General features: G+C 40.2%; 1 protein-coding gene across 4 annotated transcripts in view; it reads right to left on the bottom strand.

Moving 5' to 3' along the window:
* Positions 1 to 19,156, bottom strand: part of ep300b (E1A binding protein p300 b) — a 39,115-nt gene that overhangs the window by 16,640 nt on the left and 3,319 nt on the right. For 2 of the 4 annotated variants that reach the window (XM_041778179.1, XM_041778180.1), the window contains exons 2-16: positions 14,362 to 14,831; positions 13,449 to 13,619; positions 12,175 to 12,463; positions 10,083 to 10,196; positions 9,750 to 9,968; positions 9,388 to 9,484; positions 7,432 to 7,557; positions 7,166 to 7,283; positions 6,329 to 6,518; positions 5,511 to 5,588; positions 4,754 to 4,827; positions 3,853 to 4,299; positions 3,315 to 3,536; positions 2,879 to 3,068; positions 1,288 to 1,439 (exon numbers count right to left, since the gene is read on the bottom strand). In XM_041778179.1, the coding sequence (XP_041634113.1) occupies positions 1,288 to 1,439; positions 2,879 to 3,068; positions 3,315 to 3,536; positions 3,853 to 4,299; positions 4,754 to 4,827; positions 5,511 to 5,588; positions 6,329 to 6,518; positions 7,166 to 7,283; positions 7,432 to 7,557; positions 9,388 to 9,484; positions 9,750 to 9,968; positions 10,083 to 10,196; positions 12,175 to 12,463; positions 13,449 to 13,619; positions 14,362 to 14,831 (2,957 nt within the window). The remainder of the gene's footprint in view (positions 1 to 1,287; positions 1,440 to 2,878; positions 3,069 to 3,314; positions 3,537 to 3,852; positions 4,300 to 4,753; positions 4,828 to 5,510; positions 5,589 to 6,328; positions 6,519 to 7,165; positions 7,284 to 7,431; positions 7,558 to 9,387; positions 9,485 to 9,749; positions 9,969 to 10,082; positions 10,197 to 12,174; positions 12,464 to 13,448; positions 13,620 to 14,361; positions 14,832 to 19,156) is intronic. The other 2 variants (XM_041778181.1, XM_041778182.1) reach the window with 1 other exon arrangement.

Below are 19,156 nucleotides of genomic sequence, written 5' to 3'. Positions count from 1 at the left end.
AGTTAAAATGACATCCACTTGGTGAAATGCTTGTCTTTAAATAACAGTTCGTGTTGGAGGCAGCATGAAATTTGCTGGAGGCAGTCGCCTGGTAATTTTATATAGAGGAAAAAACCTTCATGAGTAAATGTAATCTGTTACTTTCCACCCCTGGCATTAACACAGCTGTTAGCATTAATGCAGCAGTTAGCATTATCAAGGCAGTCAGCATTAATGCGTTAGTACAGCTGTTAGCATTGATAGCAGTTAGCATTATAGCAACATTCACTGTAAACACAGCCAACAAAATGGGAAGAAGCAGAGTTTGAGCCAACAGTTCTTAGGTGATGTTTGTGAGAGGGAAGGATATTTAACAGCTGTTAAGTCTATAAATACTTTTATTGATGAATGAATCTCCACCTTCTTTTTCTGCTTCTTTTTATTTTAAACACTATTAATGAAAAACAAAAGAGTCTTTAACCAAAAAAATAATCTGATTTAAAGTCAATAAACATGGAGGTAGGTGTTTGTGTCAGAGAGCAGAGTCCATCTCAGTGTCACCATGGCAACAAGAGGGAGGAAACAACCTGATCTCCAAATGGACCCACAGTGATGCTTATCACCATGGCAACCTGCAGAGACGGGATTATGACACTGCAGAACTGAGCTTATTATTTCTCTGTTGTGCTGTTATGATCTCTTTGTCCTCCTTATTATGACTAAATCAGGGTTAAAATATCCTCCCCTCCTTGCACACCTGAACAGGTGAGGCTGGACTAAAGAGCTAGAGATGAAACATGAGGATGGAGACTACAAAGTCCTAAAATGGGATGAAAAATGTTTAATCAATAATAAATGAAAGCAACTGTCTCATGTCTTTTATCGTCAAATGGACTCATCTGGTGGGCTAATACGATTTTTATTTTTATTAGCACCTGAAAAGGTGTACCTAATTAAGTGATCACTGGGTGTATGTGTAATTTTTTAAGCTTTGGAGTTGATTCATATTAAAATCAACAACATAAAAATGTAAACAACTGCGTTAAAAGTAAAGATAAAGGTCCATAAGAGAGATTGCTTTGATTTAAACAACAAAAATAAACACATGAAAACACTCTGAGACAAACATTTCAACTTCTGACGTGCAGTAAAAGCAAGAGCATCTAAAAGCAGCAGAAGTACAAAACAAATCTAGAAATTATGGCATGAATGAAGAATCGGAAACAAATATTACTGATGAAAAATCAAAAATAAAATCTACTTGTCGAGAAGAGTTGAAGTAAAATGGCAGCCAGTGCAGTCCCTTACCAGGTTAGTTTTGTTACTAGTTCGAATACGTACGGGTATTCCCAGTAACTGCGGGTCCACCGGCTGACGGAAAGGGAGGGACTCAGGGTCCTGCCGGTACAACGCCTCCAGGGTCGGCATGAGAGCCTGACGCAGCTCCTCCGGCTTAAAGACTACAGGAGGCAGGAAGAGTGAGAGATTAATGAGAGAGGAGGAGAATAAAACATGGAGGACAGAATCAGATTTTCAGCTATATGATTTTAGACAGCAGAGGACAAATTCAACAGATAAACAGCAGCAGAGAGAGAATATGATCATGAAGAAGAGAACTCCTCAATTATTCCGACAAGGGGAAATTCAGTTCTTACACTTGTGCATGTTTCACATGGAGGGGCTGATACTATGTGCACATGCACCAACAGGATTCTACGGACATGCAATAATGAAGATGTCAGCGTGAGGGGCTGCTGCACCTGAGCCATTGGGGGTTTAGTGCCTTGCCCAAGGCAGTAATCAGGAAGGGAACTGGCACCCCTCTAGTTACCTGAGCAACACTGCACAAATAATGGGGCTTTTCCGTTACACTGAGCGGCTTGGCTCTCCTTGGTTTGACTGCACGCCAGCCCAGCGCACCAGAAGATTTGCTTTTCTACCACAACCCTGGTTGCACTTAAGTAAGCACTGATTTGTTCCAAGAGTTGGCCATTCCTTCTACTTCACAGTTTCTTCTTCTTCTGTTGGTATTTCGGCAGGTATTTCAAAGTTTGGTGCAGCGGTTACTACTTAAACACATGTGCAAGGCAGTCTTGTTTACTGATGAGTGCCGTGCAACCCTTGATGATGCAGATGGAGGAGTAGTGGACGGTTGGTGGATGACCATAATGTCCCAACAGGGCTGTGACGTCAGCAAGGAGGTGGAAGAGTCATGTTTTGGGCCTGAATCATGGGGAGAGAGCTGGTAGGCCCCTTTAGGGCCCCTGAAGGTGTGAAAATGGCCTCAGCAAAGTATATATAGTTTCACTGACTACTTTCTTCCATGGTACACAAAGAAGAACTGTGCCTTCCGTAGCAAAATTATCTTCATGCATGACAATGCACCATCTCATGCTGCAAAGAATACCTCTGTGTCATTGGCTGCTATGGGCTTAAAAGAGCTTTTCAGACAAGGTGAGGACTGAGGTTTTTCCTGTGCAAACAGTCAAAGACTCGGCTTTTCAGTTCAGTCTGATTCACTGTGCTGATGTTCCTTATATCACTGTGTGGTAGTTCAGTTATCTTATATAATGGCACTACAGAGCACAGCGTGAGTCTCTTAGCAGCAGAAACCAGAGACTTAACCACAATGGACATGCATTAATTCTGATCTACTATTAATGCATTTCTGGAGTTGATTAGTTGCTGCATTTCTTACTAACAAAAGTGGTTTCATAAAATATTTATGTCAGACTTCATCAAATAAGACCTCAATATAAAACCATCACATTGATTAAATTTAAATGGGAAATTATTATCCCATTTTTATTTCTCCCAGTGTGTTAATTATTTCACCAACAGTTTTTTCAGCTAGTAGGCATTATCATATTATTAAACACAGCAAACAATAAAAACGTACTTTTCTTTTTGCTCGGAGTGACGGCTGTGGACCCTGACCCCTCCTCCTCCCCCTTCTCCTCCTCTTCCTCCTCTTTTGGCTCCTTCTTCACCTCCTTCTTGTCGTCACCTGTAGATACTGACGAAGACACAGAGGACGTGTCCATGGGCTCACTTTTACACCCTTCACTTGATGGCTCCTCCGTCTTCACCTGAGATGGAGATTCAGACATTGGAATAATAAATCTTCATTAAGAATGAACCAGAATCAACACAGGTCTGACATAAACCCCCCTCTTACAGCTTTAGCTCAGCACTTTCTCTGGCTGTCCCTTTAAGTTAATATCCCCTTCAAGACTGTAAATATTCCTAAAACTTGGTCTTAATGAAATAAAAGCAGAATTTAAGAAATTTTAAATATTGTCCATGATTTTCAGACATCCTTGTAAAAGTCTCACCTCTGCTTCCTCCTCTTTCTTCACATCAGAGTGACCTTTTTCCATCTTTCCTTTCCCCTCTTGGCTCTCTCCTCTCTCCTCCTCATGCTCCTCCTCATGCTCCTCCTCCTGCTTCTTCACCTCCATCTTTACATCCTCCTGGATCGGAGCGGGATCTGAGCTGTTGGGAGATACTGGAGAGGACACCGAAGCGTCTGCGGACCCCGAGGGTTTGGGTGACAGCTGCAGAGATAGAAAGACAGAGATGAAGACATGCAGAGATTCTATACATCCAAAACATATTGAGATGGATTAAAGGATTTTTTTCCCAGGCATAACTGCACATTGGAGACTTAAGAATGTGATGTGGATAAAAAATACAGATTTGTTTGTATCTGTTTACATGACTCTTCAGAGACCTCACTGAGTCAGAATGTGGAAAATGGACTGAGTCAAATAGAAGCAAACAAAGAACATCTCTAAATCAGACTTTACAAAAGAATGATGTTGAGATAAAACTGTTGCTTAAAACTAAAGTAAAACAAGAGGAGTTACTCACCGGCGTCTGTGGCCGCTGCAGAGGCACTGAAGCATTCTGGGTAGGTACCTGACCTGTCTGGGGAGTCAAGGAATCTGCACTTCCATGCATCTGCTGAGGAAGCTGACTGGCCTGTTCAGAGCTCCCTGTCTCCCCCGACGCCTCCTGCTGAGAGGGAGGAGCCGGTGGTTGCTGTGGGGTGGAGGGGGTGTGCGGGGTCAGACTCCTTGGTAACGTGGGCGGAGTTTGGTGTGGTTGAGATGTCGAACTGTGAGCGGGTGAGGGCGAGTTTGTTCTAACAGGGAGACTGTGAGAGAGCGAGGTGGTCTGGGTGGAGGATGGAGGCCCAGCAATATTTGCTACATCAGGCAACCCGCAGCCTGCAGGAGCTCCAGGGCCCGGAGCCAGGGAGGACAGAGCTGCAGGGCCACAGGCTGGGAGGGGGGGCGGCGTGGACACATGGTTCATCTGTAGGGAACACAGAGAGGTCAGAAGGAGAAGAAAACTTATATACATTTGCATACAGGATATACATCTTAGAGTAGCATTTAAGACTTAAGAATACTTTTTAATTATCCCTTCATTTGAAATCAACACTAATGTTGTGACAATACTGTCAAATTAGGGAACATTTCAGTCATTTACACTGTTACTGAATTATTTTTTGTGGTCTTACATAGAGATTAAGAATGCATGATACATGGTACTGGCAGATATGAACATTTTAGCTGATATTTACAGCCAATATATCAACCATACGTATACGTCAGCCTTAAATATCAACAAAATGTATAACTGTATCATCGGGTATAGGTAGTTAACCAAGGCACTGCACACTGGGAGAATTAAACCTCCATCACAAAGCAAGGCTGTTAATGATGGAGTTAATCTGACCAGGGTTAGAGAAGAAGGTTGAACTCACCTGGTTGATCTGAGTGTTAGGAGGAAGTGGAGGAGTCATCCTCTGAACGCCCACCTGACCAAAATGATTCAGTCCTTAAGGTGAGGGAGAAAAAAAGACACATTAGGTCAGAATAAGAGAGAATATGATGATCACCCCGTGTTCACACTATAGACCCTAAACTAACAGGTAAGGACAGACACGACACAACAGGTTAGAATTCGAGTAAACATGATGATCATTACCTGGTAGAGTAGGGCAATAACAATGAGGATACAAAATATTTTTTCCTCATCACATTTTCTGAGTTTAATAGTCTTTTGAGGGCCAGATAGGGAGCTTTAGCAGGACTGATATGGCCCCAGGGCTGCCAGTTGATGATCACTGCTGTATACACACACTACATATCCCAATTCATTTAAAAATATTAAAATAAGATTTAATATTCACTCTGCCCAATAGCATGGATTTACACTGTAAACAGAGATAAAGCTAAAAATCTGTAAAAGTCAGAGTGTTCAAACATGTCAGACTTAAAACTCATACTCTATGAACCTTCATATTTATTGATACTACACTACTGCCCCCTAAAGGCAGAGAGTGTTAACTATTTTGATACAAGGTTTCAAGTTTTATAGGATAAAGCAGTCAGGGTTGTAGCCTTTAACTCAGAAATACCTTCAATAAATGTACTTAAAAATTAGTACACGATAGAACTAAAGAAATGTCTTTTTGAATCTGGTCATAATGTTATTTACATTAGAGGAAGGAGTCATACCTGTAGGGCTCTGCATCCTGTTAAGCACCTGATTGGCTCCAGCTGGTCGGACCATGGACGGATCGATGTGAGGACCATCTGACAGAAAGAACAGAGTTATAAGAATCCAGCAGCTTTATTCAATAAATAAGGCTTACAGACATTTAAAGGTACAATATTTAGAGTTTTCACACTAAAATGTTTAAATACTTAAAAAAACCCCACAAAATCTCTGTTTTTGTTTTTGAGTTGAGTTATTGCATTATTTCAGATATTTCCAATAGTCTCCGAGGTCAAATAAATTCATAAATTTAACGGTTTAAACAGGATGGTTAAGCCCTGATAATCCAGACTCCATGTTGGCTGGAGGTATGTACATTTTGCCTTCAATCAAAGAGGAGGTAGCAGGGCTAATATGTCCCTAAACCCTTACAAGCTGTGCTTAAACCATCACTCAGACTGTTTGTTTCAGTCTGCATTTGCATACAAATATTCCCAAATCCATCAGATTAATTACTGCAGTGATACTGAACAAAAACATTCTCCATTTTCTTAGCAGGTCAGAGCTGTTTGCTTCATTTTGAACCGTTATTTACACTGTCACCAAATGTTATCTTTGATTATTTCTCGCTTTAAAATCTGTGACACCAAAACAAACACTTTCCTTGCAATGCTGATGTCACTGTAGGGACTAAAAATATATAACGGGGTAGTAAGTGGTATGAATTCATTTTTAATGTTATTTGGAAGGTAAACAAGAGTCCTCGAAAGCCAAGTCCCCAAAATATCTGCCTGGACTACCGACAGTTAATCCCAAATCAGTGAAACTGAGGTCTTACTGGGGGGCTGTCCTGAGTTAAATGGAGGCTGTCCCGGGAGAATGGGAGGCTGTCCCATGCCCAGAGGGGGGGAGGAGATGCCAGGCTGTCCCGGCATCCCGCCCTGTTTCTGCAGCCGTGTCTTCCTCTTCTCCTCCAGCTCCTTCTGGATCTTGTAGATCTTTTCCGCCAGCAGGTGGTAATACTCCGCCTAAAACACGGGACAGGACATGTCAGAGCTGAACAGAGGAGAGAAGACTGCTCTGATAGTAAATATTTCACTTTTTCACCTTTTATTTACTACCAAATTATTTTTTTCTGTGGTTAAGCTAATGATGTAGCTTCAATTTCCCGGAATTGTCTCATTTTCTTTCAGAATAAAACCAGGTTTTTATCCAAACAGAAAGATAATACAATCTCTCTACTTTAACTGGGTAAGAAAGCATCTAAATGTGGAATATCTGAAAAGTGTAAATAATGCCACATCAACCAGGAATCACCTGACTTCAGTGAGTCATTTTATACATGCACTCCCGCATAGCTTTTAAGTTATAACAGTGTTAAACAGTGCATTTGTCAGAATAAGCACTTCTAAGATGTGTGCTAGCTCTAAATAATAGTTTTAGAGCAAATTGGTGCAGCATTGCAGCACTTAATAAAATTATGAATCTAAAATCAACATTATAAACACATCTCTTTGATTTTATATATGATTAGCTTCACACTGTCAATATGGAGCTAAAATGCATGTTTTAAATGCAAACTAACTCAAATGCATAATGCATAGTAATTTTGGAAAAACAAATCTTTTGGCCACCCCATTAAAAATACTCTAAAGTGTATCTGCTGATGTCTTACCCTGCTGTTGGCTGACTCGTACATGTCTCCCTCCACCTTTCTGGCGTAGGCTACCAGATTCTCCATCCTCCGATCCTTCAGGGCAGCTGGATCAGGGGTGGGGAAGATTGCCTGCACACTGCTCATACACACATAAAAACACACATTTACACAAAGACTCAGAGCTACCATTCACATGTAGACAGAGATGCTTTAATGAAACCAAACACCGAAGAAAATGATCTGATATCAAAGTTTTTATCAGCTTTTTTCTTGTATCGACTCACAGTTTGTGTACGAGGTGGTTTCGGAGATCCTGCGTGATGTCTTCGTGCCACGACTTCCTCATGTCTGCAGATGGAGGAGCTGCTGTGGGCAGCGAGCCCTGAGACCCCAAACCATCGTTCATCAGGCTGAAACGAGGAGAGAGGACAATTAAGAAACTGATCTCATTTATACCTTAACAAATATAATACCACTAATACCTATCCCTAATAGCTCCCATATGATTCGAGTAAGAATCAAAAGGTTTGATACCATGATAACAAGACTTAAAGATGACATATTTTACCCTGTTAGGACAAGTTTATGTTGGTCTCAGAGGTTCCCAAAACATGCCTGTGAAATTTGTTGCTGAAAAAACACTCCAGTATTGGATTTTTGCATGTCTACAAACCCCTCTGTTTCAGTCCTGCTCAGAACGAGCTGTTTCTGTCACTGTGGCTTTTAACTGTAATGAGCTGTCTGACTCTGCCCCTCTCAGGAAATAAATGTGGCTCTCCTGATCCTCCTCTCAGGATCAGGAGAGGAGGACGGAACTTTCCTCTAAGCAGGGAGGGCCAGCCTAACCTGGGAGCAGGGCTCAATCAATCAATCAAGAACTTTATTTGTCCCCAGTAGGGGTGATTCCCATTAAAGCACAAAGTAACATAAAACAAGAGAAACATTTAAAATCCAACAAGGAAATTGATCAATTGAATTTATCACACTGGCTGTCACAAGGTGCAAAAGTCCAAAGACTATCTCCTCCTACTGGAGTTAAGAAGGGAGATGGCAGTAGGAATAAAGGAGTGTTTGTATCTGTTGGTTTTGTTGGTGGAAGTCTGAGAAGGGAACCTGGTGGGAGAGGCTCAAATTGTAGATGTAATGGATGCGAGCTATCTGACAAGATAGACTTGGCCATGTTGTACACCCTTTTGTTGTACAAATCCTGAAGGGGTTCCTGAGTCACACCAATTATTTTACTGCAGACTCTAACTACTCTCGAAAGGACATTTTTTTTTTTAATGTTTAGGGATTGAAACCAACAGATAAAAGAAAAGGTGAGCACTGGCTCAATAAAGGAACAATAAAACATATTTAACAAGGACCTGTCAACCTGGAATTTAGCAAGCTTTCTGAGACAGAAGAGGCGCTGCTGACTTTTCTTATTCACTGCATTAGTATGATGCTCAAAAGTCAGTTTCTTATCGATTATAGTGCCTTAGTACTTATAGGACTCCACCATTTCAATGTTCTGTCCGTTGATTACCGTGCTGACAGGAGAAGGAGGGGAGTTTCTGAAATCATTCAGCATGTCTTTTGTCTTGACACCAGGTTGTAAAATAATCAATAAAGGGACCATGAGAGAGTTCCTAACTGTTCAACAAGCTAACAAACTTTAAAATATGGCGGTTTTCATATGTGCTCCTGCAGTCATTCGTATACACGATATAAAGGAGAGGAGATAGAACACATCCTTGGGGAGACCCAGTGGATGTTACAGACAAACCAGAAAGTTTTCCATTTACTCTCACACTCTGAGTCCTGAACATAAGAAAATCCAAAATCCAACCAGCAATCCTATTATCAAGGCCGAACTGGTCAGTAAGTTTCCTGACATGCAGATGAGGCTGGATAGTGCTGAAGGCTGAGGAGAAATCTACAAATAATAACCTAGCATGAGTGCTAGAGCTTTCAAGGTGACGACAAATGTAATTAAGCAAAGTTAATGTGGCATCTTGGACACCCCTCTTAGTTCTGTAAGCAAATTGCAAAGGATCAAGCAGATGTTCAGTCCTGTTTAATATTTCGTTTATGATCAATTTTTCAAATTATTTCATTATTAAGGAGGTCAGAGGGCTAACCTCCCCACATGACATCATGAGGGGAAAATCTGAGAATAGCTTGTAGTAGAGATTGTATTTTTTTAAAGATAAATACAGTATGAAGCAGCATCTTTATTTTTAAACCAATAGTCCTACCTGTGCGTGTTCATGTTGTTGTGCATCATGTTGTTTGGCAGCAGGTTGGACGTCTGGTTTGACTGAACGTTCACTCCACCGTTCATTGAGTTTCCTCCTGTAGAAATAAAAACAAGTTTAAAGTTTGTCTGTTAATACAAAAGCAAAGATAAACTAAAAATATAATACAATAATTATTTGCTTCTATTTACCACCATGATGGATTTGAAAGAAATTAACTGTTTGTATTGTATGATATTAACCATGGTTCTCTAATTTCTATACACAGGCTCTGTGCTCACTCCAGTCTCTATGAAGTGTTCTTAAATCTGTAAAAATTCTGACATTTAGAGCTCTTAACTCAAATAAAAACCAGTACTGACCCATGTTGCTGAGCGTCCTGACCCCTGGTGGGCTCTGCAGGTTCTGCAGGTTGTTCTGGGGGCTCTGATTCCCCTGGTAGGTAAGGCCAAGCGCAGCGTAGGCTCTCTCTATTGAACCAGGGTCGATCTGGTTAGGAGGGTTAAGGGTGGGGGTGGTGGACTGACCGCCAGGACCGCCCGGACCTAAAGAGTTCATCAAACCGGCGCTGTTCAAGAGAGCTGTGAAGAAGACGAGTGAGGGCAGAGAGTGAGTCTCCCTTTAATTAAACTCATGCATTTTACTTTCATTATATCTAAAGAATGAAAACTCAGACTCTGAGCTCTGACACTCACACTGCTGGCTCCTCTTGTCTCCAGCGTTTTTCAGCGGCAAACACACCGGACAGTCGTGTCTCGTACAGTTTTTCCAGTGAGAGATGATCTGTCTGGACGACGCGCAGTGAGCCACTAGAGGATAAAAAAAACATAACAGGAGGGAGGTTTGGAAAAGAATTAAAGACAAGGAAATTAAGAGAAAAGGGTAGGATAAACTGATAAACTTGGTTTGAGTCAGTCTGATTAAACTAATGTTAAGAAAAGAGACATTACACTTAAACTTTGGGTTCATTTTGACCACTTTTTGTTTCTTTGGTGCCTAATCTTTAAACTCAGGCTGGACATTAAATCAAAGCTTTAAAGACAGATTGAATTATTTTCAAATGAGACATCAGGTGAAATGATATTGTTTATATCAACAACATTTACAGAAAACAAGATGCCAGTCCTAATGCTCAGTAAAAAGTCTGTTTACTGTAAAAGTCACCAACAGTAATGGGCTTACTGAGCATTTGAAAACTTTATTCTTAATAAGGAATCATCGTTGTATTTCTTTTTTTTCATTTTATATATTACTAGTAAAAACACTGGGGATGTTGATACCTAATTGATAAGAAATGCATGTCCTAAACTCTCAGGACTGGGATAATAATCATTTTTAATCATCAAAAATGGCAGGATAACTCCTTCACATCATCTAAGTTTCACAAATACATTTGCAGCAAGGGTTTCCCTTGCTACTTGCCAGTTCTACTTATCAAAATTTTATCAACTTTTTTGTAGAACTATGACAGGGCTCTCCAGTGAGCTGATGAAGTTTCTGTACATTTTGATACCAGCATCATTAAAATAAAGCAGATTTAAACATTTTCCAACCTCAATATACAGAAATGTTGCCTTCACTATTTTTTTTTAATTAGAGTTAAATCATTTTCCCTGCCGGAAAACGGTGGATTGCTCCCTCCAGATGGAGAGTGAGTCTTTGCCCCGAGTGAAGGAGTTCAAGTATCTTGTTCACGAGTGAGGGTAAAAGGGAGTGTGAGATTGACAGGCGAACTGACGCAGCATCAGCTGTACTGAGGGCGTTGTGCTGGACCTTTGTGGTGAAGAGGGAGCTCCATTCCTCATCAATGGCTATGAACTCTGGGTAATGACCGAAAGAATAAGATTGCAGATACAAGCGGCCGAAATGAGTTTCCTCCAGAGGCTGGGCTCAGCCTTAGAGATAGGGTGAGGAATTCAGACATCCGGAGGGAGCTATGTGTAGAGCTACTGCTGCTTCGCATCAAAAGGAGCCAATTGAGGTGGTTCGGGCATCTAATCAGGAATCCCGAGGTCACCTCCCCGTGGAAGTCTTCTAGGCACACCTGGGCTGGGAGCCCTTGGGGAAGACCCAGAATGCACTAGACGGATTACATATCCTGTCTGGTCTGGAAATGACTCGGGATCCCCAAGCAGGAGTTGGAAAGTGTCGCTGGGGAAAGGGACGTCTGGGTGGACTTGCCTAACCATGCTAACCCCCATGACCCGGCTCGGATAAGTGGGAGAAGCTAGATGGATGGATGGTAGAGTCATATCAAAGCTTTAATTCTAGTATTGTGCTATTTCTTCACATGAAAAAATGTCCTGGTATATTGAAGCCTTGTTAGCTTAGTGCAGTAGTTCTCAGCTGGTGGGTCAGAAAGCTCTTGCCTGTGGGGTGTAAATGTGAGCCAGGAAAAAAAAAAAGTGGCATAAAGTGCATATGTGGAAGCCCTTAGTGGATATACAGTAATTAATACATGTATTTTTCAGGTTAAATTAGTAAATTTCAGTGTTTCTGTCAATATTTCAAATTATTTTTCTCCTTTTCTTTGGATAACATAGCTGGTTTCCCCAAGATAAAGAGGAAATTCCTTGAGAAATTACTAAATTTCCATGCTGCTTCAGGTAAAAAATAAGACATATGCATGCATGTCACTCTGTAATGAAGTAAAAAAAAAAAAATTGGGTCGCAATTTCTCTTCCTGATCCCTTCCACTTGAGAACCACTGGCCTTGTGTATTTAAAACCATGCTTTTATCAGTCATTTATCCACTATGAAGATGGATTCATTGTTATTCAGACTCACCCTGGCAGGTCTTTCCAGCCTGGCAGTGGGTCATGTGATTCAGGACGTTCTTCATGGTGCGACAGTGCGGCAGGTTACACGTCCTCATCTCTCCGTTGGCCTGCTCTCGGCGCTGACACTTATGAGCATGAAGCAGCAGGACCAGCTGCTGCTGGATCAGCTTACGTTTTTCCGGCTCTGCGGCAGGGGGCGCGGTGCCGGGACACGCACCCACAGAGTTCAGACCCATCTGGGCCCCACCCACCGGACCGCTGAGAGACACACCTGTGAGCGCTCCGAGCTGAGACCCCTGAGGACAGAGAGGAAAATGATAAAAGATGCATCAAAACATGAGACAATGAGTGCAGATCAAATATGTATTTTTGTTAATTAACACATCAAATCATAACTCCTCGCTTAGAGCAGATTTCAGCCTAGCCATATGGAGCAAAGGAGAAAGAGACACAGGGGTGTAGCTAGAGATTTTGGGCCCCCAGAAAGAATACTGCACATGCCCCCCCTTAACCGGCTATCCAAGCATCAAATGTTTTTGCAGATATCCATGCATTGAAATGTACTTTTGAACCATAATTTGCCGATGTATGAGCAATATGTTTACTAGGGTTAGATAAAATTTACATGCATTATTTTGCAGCGCCGGATGATACCATTTGGACATTTTCAAGGGAGGAGCAGGGCCCCCCACTATTTTATTTCACTCTTTATGATACAAATTTCAGCTGACCAATTAATTTAGTCGCTTCTGATTCAACAATGACACTAATTTCTAGGAATAAATAAATAAAAACTCACTTTTCATTGCAGGCTTCCCAAGGGCCCCTTCCTACTGTGGGCCCCATTAATCAGTCCCCCCTGTGCTATGCCCATGTATAGACAGTAGGTTAACCAATTAAAAAGTCTGTAAAGGTTTCTATTGAGACAATAAGAGTATCAGAATTTTTCAAATAATTTATAATAACTGCATAAAAGTTTAATTAACTAATATTTTGTAATCAGATCAGTACTTAATTTCATTTTAAGATAAAAAGCAGCTTATCAAGGTGAGAGGATTATTTGTTCAAAAACAAACTAAGCTTGTATTTAAAAATAAAATGGGACCATAAAAAAATCCACATTTTAATCCATTTCCCAGTGCTCAATCAGTAATCTATCACAAACAAAAGCTAATTAGATTATTTATCAGTTCCTTTTAATTCATTATTTCTGATTTTTTTTAAATTTATCACCAGCAATGTTTGGGAGTTTTCTACAGAATAGAACCAAATAGTTCGTACCGTCCCAGTCATGCTCTGGCCTTGCGCCGCCGTCTTCTTGTCCATGTTGAACTGGGCGGCCATGTTGGTTTGATTCTGAAGCTGAGGGCCCAGCCCAGCTCCTGGAGGCCCTGAGAGCCCAGACTGACCATAAGGACCACCATAGGGGCCAGCATTGGACATCATATTCATCTGGACAGAGGGGAATAATAAACCAATATATTTAATGACTAATAGTAAAAAAGACCCTGATTTATGCAGCAGATTTTCAGACTAGAAAGTAAAAACATGGGGGAGTTACATGTGCAATCATTTATTTATGATTCTAATAAAGAGTCAAACAATACTGATGCCTTTCTAGGAATGAAAGTAGAATTCTTAGGAAACCAGTACTGGGTAATTTATTGTTTCTAATTGCCAAAAAGTGCTGGAAAATTCCTGCAAACTGACTAAATTAATACCCCCAAAATCAGCAGGGTTTTGGTGAGGAAAAAAATTATTATGTACCGTAATATATTCCCGTTTTAAACCATGACCACCTTTGTCGTAATCCCTACCTAGTGCCCACCAGTGAAGAACCACTGCTTTGAAAGCATGTTTATGACAAAATGAGGGAGAAAAGCAATTTAGGAGGCAGTGTTAGCCTCTACACAAATGGTTAACTTGCCCCTATTTGCACCGCGATTGGCCTCACTGCACCCATCCACCTGGGCTGATACTTCGCAACAGTAAGAGAGCCACAGAAATGATGCATGGGCTGCTGTTTGCACGAAAAGGCAGGAAAAAAAAAGGCTGATATCAGGTCATCACTGGGGATGTAACCGTAATAAACAGTGTGGATCTACATCCTGAAGTCATTAGGTGTCCAAAATAAAACACATCTTTAATGCAAATGTAAACAGCGGTTATCCAACTCTGTGAGTCATGGGCTCACCTTGTTCAGTGCTGCAGGTTGCTGTGCTCTGATTGGCTGCATGCCATCAGGTGACATATTACTGTTAACCATCCCTGCACCTCCGGGGTAACCAAGCCGAGGCGAGCCGTTCATTATCTGACCCCCCATCAGCCCTTGCTGCAGTCCGCTGTTCACCTTCTGAGTACCCATCATGGCTACTCGATTCAGAGGCCCCCCGCCCATCCCACCCTGCTGCTGAGGCGGGGCTAGGACCTGAGGGCCCCCCATCAGGCCACCAGGTGTGCTGTTGGACCCAGGCCCACCCTGCGGAGCCGGAGCGGTGGTCCTCAGCAGCTCAGACAGCTGTTTGTGTTTAACAGCGGCATCCTGCCCCCCTACCAGCCCGGTTTGGAGCAGATTAACGTCCCCGCCATTGGTCAAGCCAAAGTCCGAGGAGCTGATGAGCTCGTCTGGAAGGTCGTGCTCCAAGTCGAACAGGGAACCAAAATCTAAACACAAAGGAAAAGACAGAAATATTTGAAATCAGGATAAAAAAACGGGGCTGAAGGGTAACACAGAAATACCACATATTAAAATACATTTTTGTTAACTCATGTTAATTAGCATCAAAAAGAACTAAATCTTTAGAAAACTTTTTATTTCCTAGGACAACTGTGCTGCAGGCAAATTCCTGCACACAGTCTAATTGCATGTCTTGGCAGGTTAGTGTAATATGCCTGTGATTTTTGCTGATTATTAACTATAAATCACCAAACATTGGGTGTCTAGGGCTTCTATTTTGTTGCTGAGGTCTCAAACTGGTTATAACTCTGTTTCAGCTCTTCTTTTAAATTTTAAACCAAAAAAGAATGAGAGAATTGCACAAATATGTGGGACAATGTTTGTACAAGTGGGTAGAACTGGCAAGAAATTAGGGTTTCCCTTGCTACTTGCCATTTCCAACCACTTTCACAAAAGTTGCCAGCATATTTGTGAACTTTAGTCCATGTGTAGGAGTTTTATTGCAATCGTTAACCATTAAAGACAAGTAATAAGCCAATATCTGGCACCTAGTGGGGCTGACTGTTATTAGAAACGTGACATTGCAATCTCTTCACCTCCTGCCACATACTGTTTGTTGTCATACCAAAAATACAGGAAGTTGCTTCAAAGTAAAACTGTGAGTTTCCTGGAAACTATTTCAGAATCAAATTTGAGTTTTATTGCTATGTTTGAACAAAAAAAAAATACATATTGAAGAAAAAAAGAACCAGAGTCTATAAAACAGCCAGACATTTAAATAGAAAATACATATAAACGGATTAAAACAGGATATAAAGAACACAAAAACTATGTACAAAGGTGCAATAGAAAAGTTATACAGATGTGCAGGTATGTCATGGATTAAGTTGTTGTGCACCTAAAGGACTATAAGACAAACAGAGTGCACTTGCAAGCAGAAAAGATCAAGTCCAGTGTGCATTCATGTCACCCAAAAAGTTTAAATGTGCAGTATTTCTGTGTATTTTTGTTTAATCCTTTGGTGCATTTTTAAATCAAGTGGTCTAGTTTGGTTCATTTGACCCTGATGTTGCTCATGTTACCAGTCTATCCTCATCCAGCCTTGCCTGAAGTGACGGGAGATTTCAGCTCTGTTAAAAGATCCAGATCATTTGGCTCAGCTCAGTAATAAAGGCCAGTCTTTTGGCTCCCAAATGCTCCTCATCGGCTTTTTTATATGTCTTTTAAATGCCGACAAAACTGAAAATGGGAACAGCCTCTCAAACAGCTATTTGCTCATATAACCGGCTCATTTGCAAACAACACAAGTTTGTAACTTGTCATCTTGATAGAGTAGTCATTTCAATCTAACTCATAGGTATGTTTAAGAGAAAACATTGGCACAATTTGTGTTTGTCCATTACAACTGCTTTTGCATGGGAAGTGAAGTTTGTTTTGACCAATCAGTGGACTGCAGTGGATCTAACTCCAACCTTCAGGGTCAGATCGGCCTTGTTCCCCAGGAGTAGGGTCCCAGTAAAGTAGGACAGAACGGATCGGGTATTTGGTACCTTTTCCATCTTTTGATTGTGGAACCACAAACCACTGCATTATGAACCAATCATGGTTTAATTAGTTTGGGCTAAAAGTTTATTTTTTTCTTATACGCCCAATGTTTGATGACATTATGAAGTGGTATAAGTAATCAAATATTTAAGAATCTGTTTCAGCTTTTAGCCATAGCTGTTTTAAACATGTTTCTTATAAATCCAAACTCATAATAATACACTTTAAGCACAAAATTTGCAATAATTACTCTGAAGATAGCTCTACTAACTTCAACTTCACTTGAATTAAAAATGTGTGTGAGGGTATGCAAATGCTGAGCTAGAAAGCATTGCTTTATTGCACAAAATAACTTTTCAAGTCTGTTATGGTTATTTCAGATTTTGGGGAGAGTTCACGAAGAATGTAAGATTTTGGTTACGGTAAAGTTCCATTTTGCAGCCATTTAGCTATTGTACAGTTCTCACACCAGTTAGAAAACCCCGGATCTACAGCTAACAGGTTCTCGGGGCAGCCTCAGTCTCTCCTGAGCGCCTGTTTGTGGTTTGATGGAGAGCCAAACATGAAGAGAGTCCAGCCGGGTCTGAGTGAGAAACCACCGGCAGGTAAACTCGACAAACAGGTGTGTAAACAACATTTCTGTACAGCTATGGTGGTGGAGGAAAAGCTATAAGAAGTCATTTCCACTGTGACAAAAATATTTAGGTAGATTTTATTCCAATGTCAGATTGTGGGCTGTCATTTCATTTAAACACCAATTTTAGTAAAATAAAACTGTATCCATATTTGGTTGATACCACAGCACAAGAACTTGTTCTAGACACATATATCAGTAGTTCTTCTTCTTTTTGATCATCAGAAATTGCAGGCTAACTTCAACACTGTTGATATAGCCCCAAAAATGGCAATATTTCAAACTTCTGAACTATGTTAGAATTGCACAAAAGCATGAGCAACATTCAAAACTCTCTGTCATTGTCTTTAGTCAACAAAATTGAAAAAACTAAGCAGTATTCAAATTTAGAGCTTGGCACTTGATCAAAATTTAGATTAAATCGCAATTTTAAAATCACAGAAAGAGCTATATTTCCTCAATCTGACATTTGTCAAAATACAAGTTTAAAACTTTTTGGCAGGGATGTTACACCCTGTACAGAATGCAGTTTCATTTCATTTTATCTATCTCTAACAGAATTAAAAAAAAAAAAAATCACTTCCCTGCAAAAAAAATAAAAAAATAAAAAAATTACATAATCTTGACAGTCTGTTCATCATACATCAACCTTTGGTTGTACAAAATTACTTCACTGTAAGAACTCAGCACCTGCTGTCTGACATCTATGTAGCAAACCATAGGCTTCATATATTTCTGGTTGTACAACAAACAATCTGAGGCATCTAAAAGAAGGACACTAGTAAATAATCATCATACATTTTCTTTAAAAGATGAAACCTTTAAATAATATAAAAACTAGTCTCTGGATCCTAGAAATCTGGATGAATAAAAATAAGTTGAAATCTTGAAAAAAAAAAAATTAACATTTACTGTGCAAAAAACTGCATGATGTGCATGAAATCACTGTTTGATAAATGCTGCATGTTGCATTTTTCATGTCTTCTTTTTTTTTTAGAATTGAAGCCAAACATTTGATCATTTTTGTGACTGTCCGCCATGTTTACTTCCTCAACTTTTCTGTTCATATTTGCGCTAACTGCTGTTTTCAATGCAAGTAGAAGAAAGACATCAATAATGGATTGGTTGACAATGATAGATTGAACCAATTGGAACCAGTTCTTGATTCCCATCCCTATGATTTAGCACCAGTATCAGAAAAAATTTAATTGATACCCAACCCTTTATACGAGCTGGGCTGATTCTAAACAGGAAGTCAACTACCTTTCGTTTACAACCTTGGAAAAGGAATGACGCAAGAACAATTTTAAATGCAAATTAATGGAATATAAAAAATGGGATATAACATGTCAATTAATGTTGATTAATTGAAGAAATCCTGGGTATAATCATGATTAAAACATGTTATCTTTTGACAGCCATAGTTATAAGACTAGGAACTTAAAAAATGCAATAAGATAGTTTCCTTAAATTGTTCAGCCCTGTTGCAAACAAACTGGCAAGTACGGCTCAAATCTTTACAATCTGTTAAAATTTGCAAAACCATTGGAAACTTTTGGAAAAGTAAGCAAAGCTGGAAAAGAATGAGAACCCAGTTTCATTCATTTTCACTCACTTTTTAAAAAGTTGTCAAAGTTTTGTGCAGTTTTGACAGTCCCGCCTCTCTGGTGAAAATCTGACTTAAGAAAAAAAAACTGTATTGCTATTCAGAAAAAAAAAAAAAACAACAACAAAAAACAGATGGGGCTCTCTGGCCAAGATGCCCAAACCAGCAGAGCTTAATGATATTCTTGTGTTGTTTAACTGACAATAAAAAAATCTGTTCGGTGAATCTCATCATAGTGGTTCAGTCTCATTAGAGACGAGCTGGTGACTTTACAGATCCATTTTTCATCTATTAAAACCACCCAGTTGAAAATAAGAGTCTATGCATCCATCAAAGTGAAAGATTTAAGCGTCCTTGTTGAGATAAGTGTTAAATTGTTCGTAGAATAATGTGAACAAAGATGAGCTCCAATTCACCGAGAGGGCGAACAATGGACGGATGACTGAAAGAGCCCCTCTCCGGTACTACAAATGAAGAACTACGGACTAAAACAAACCATTTAAAAGGAGACTTCTCAAACACACTGG

The sequence above is a fragment of the Cheilinus undulatus genome, linkage group 21, assembly GCF_018320785.1.
Source record: "Cheilinus undulatus linkage group 21, ASM1832078v1, whole genome shotgun sequence".
NCBI classification, from domain to species: Eukaryota; Metazoa; Chordata; class Actinopteri; order Labriformes; family Labridae; genus Cheilinus; species Cheilinus undulatus.
Note: the sequence above shows the minus strand (reverse complement) of the source record. Positions and strands in the feature narration are given on the sequence as shown.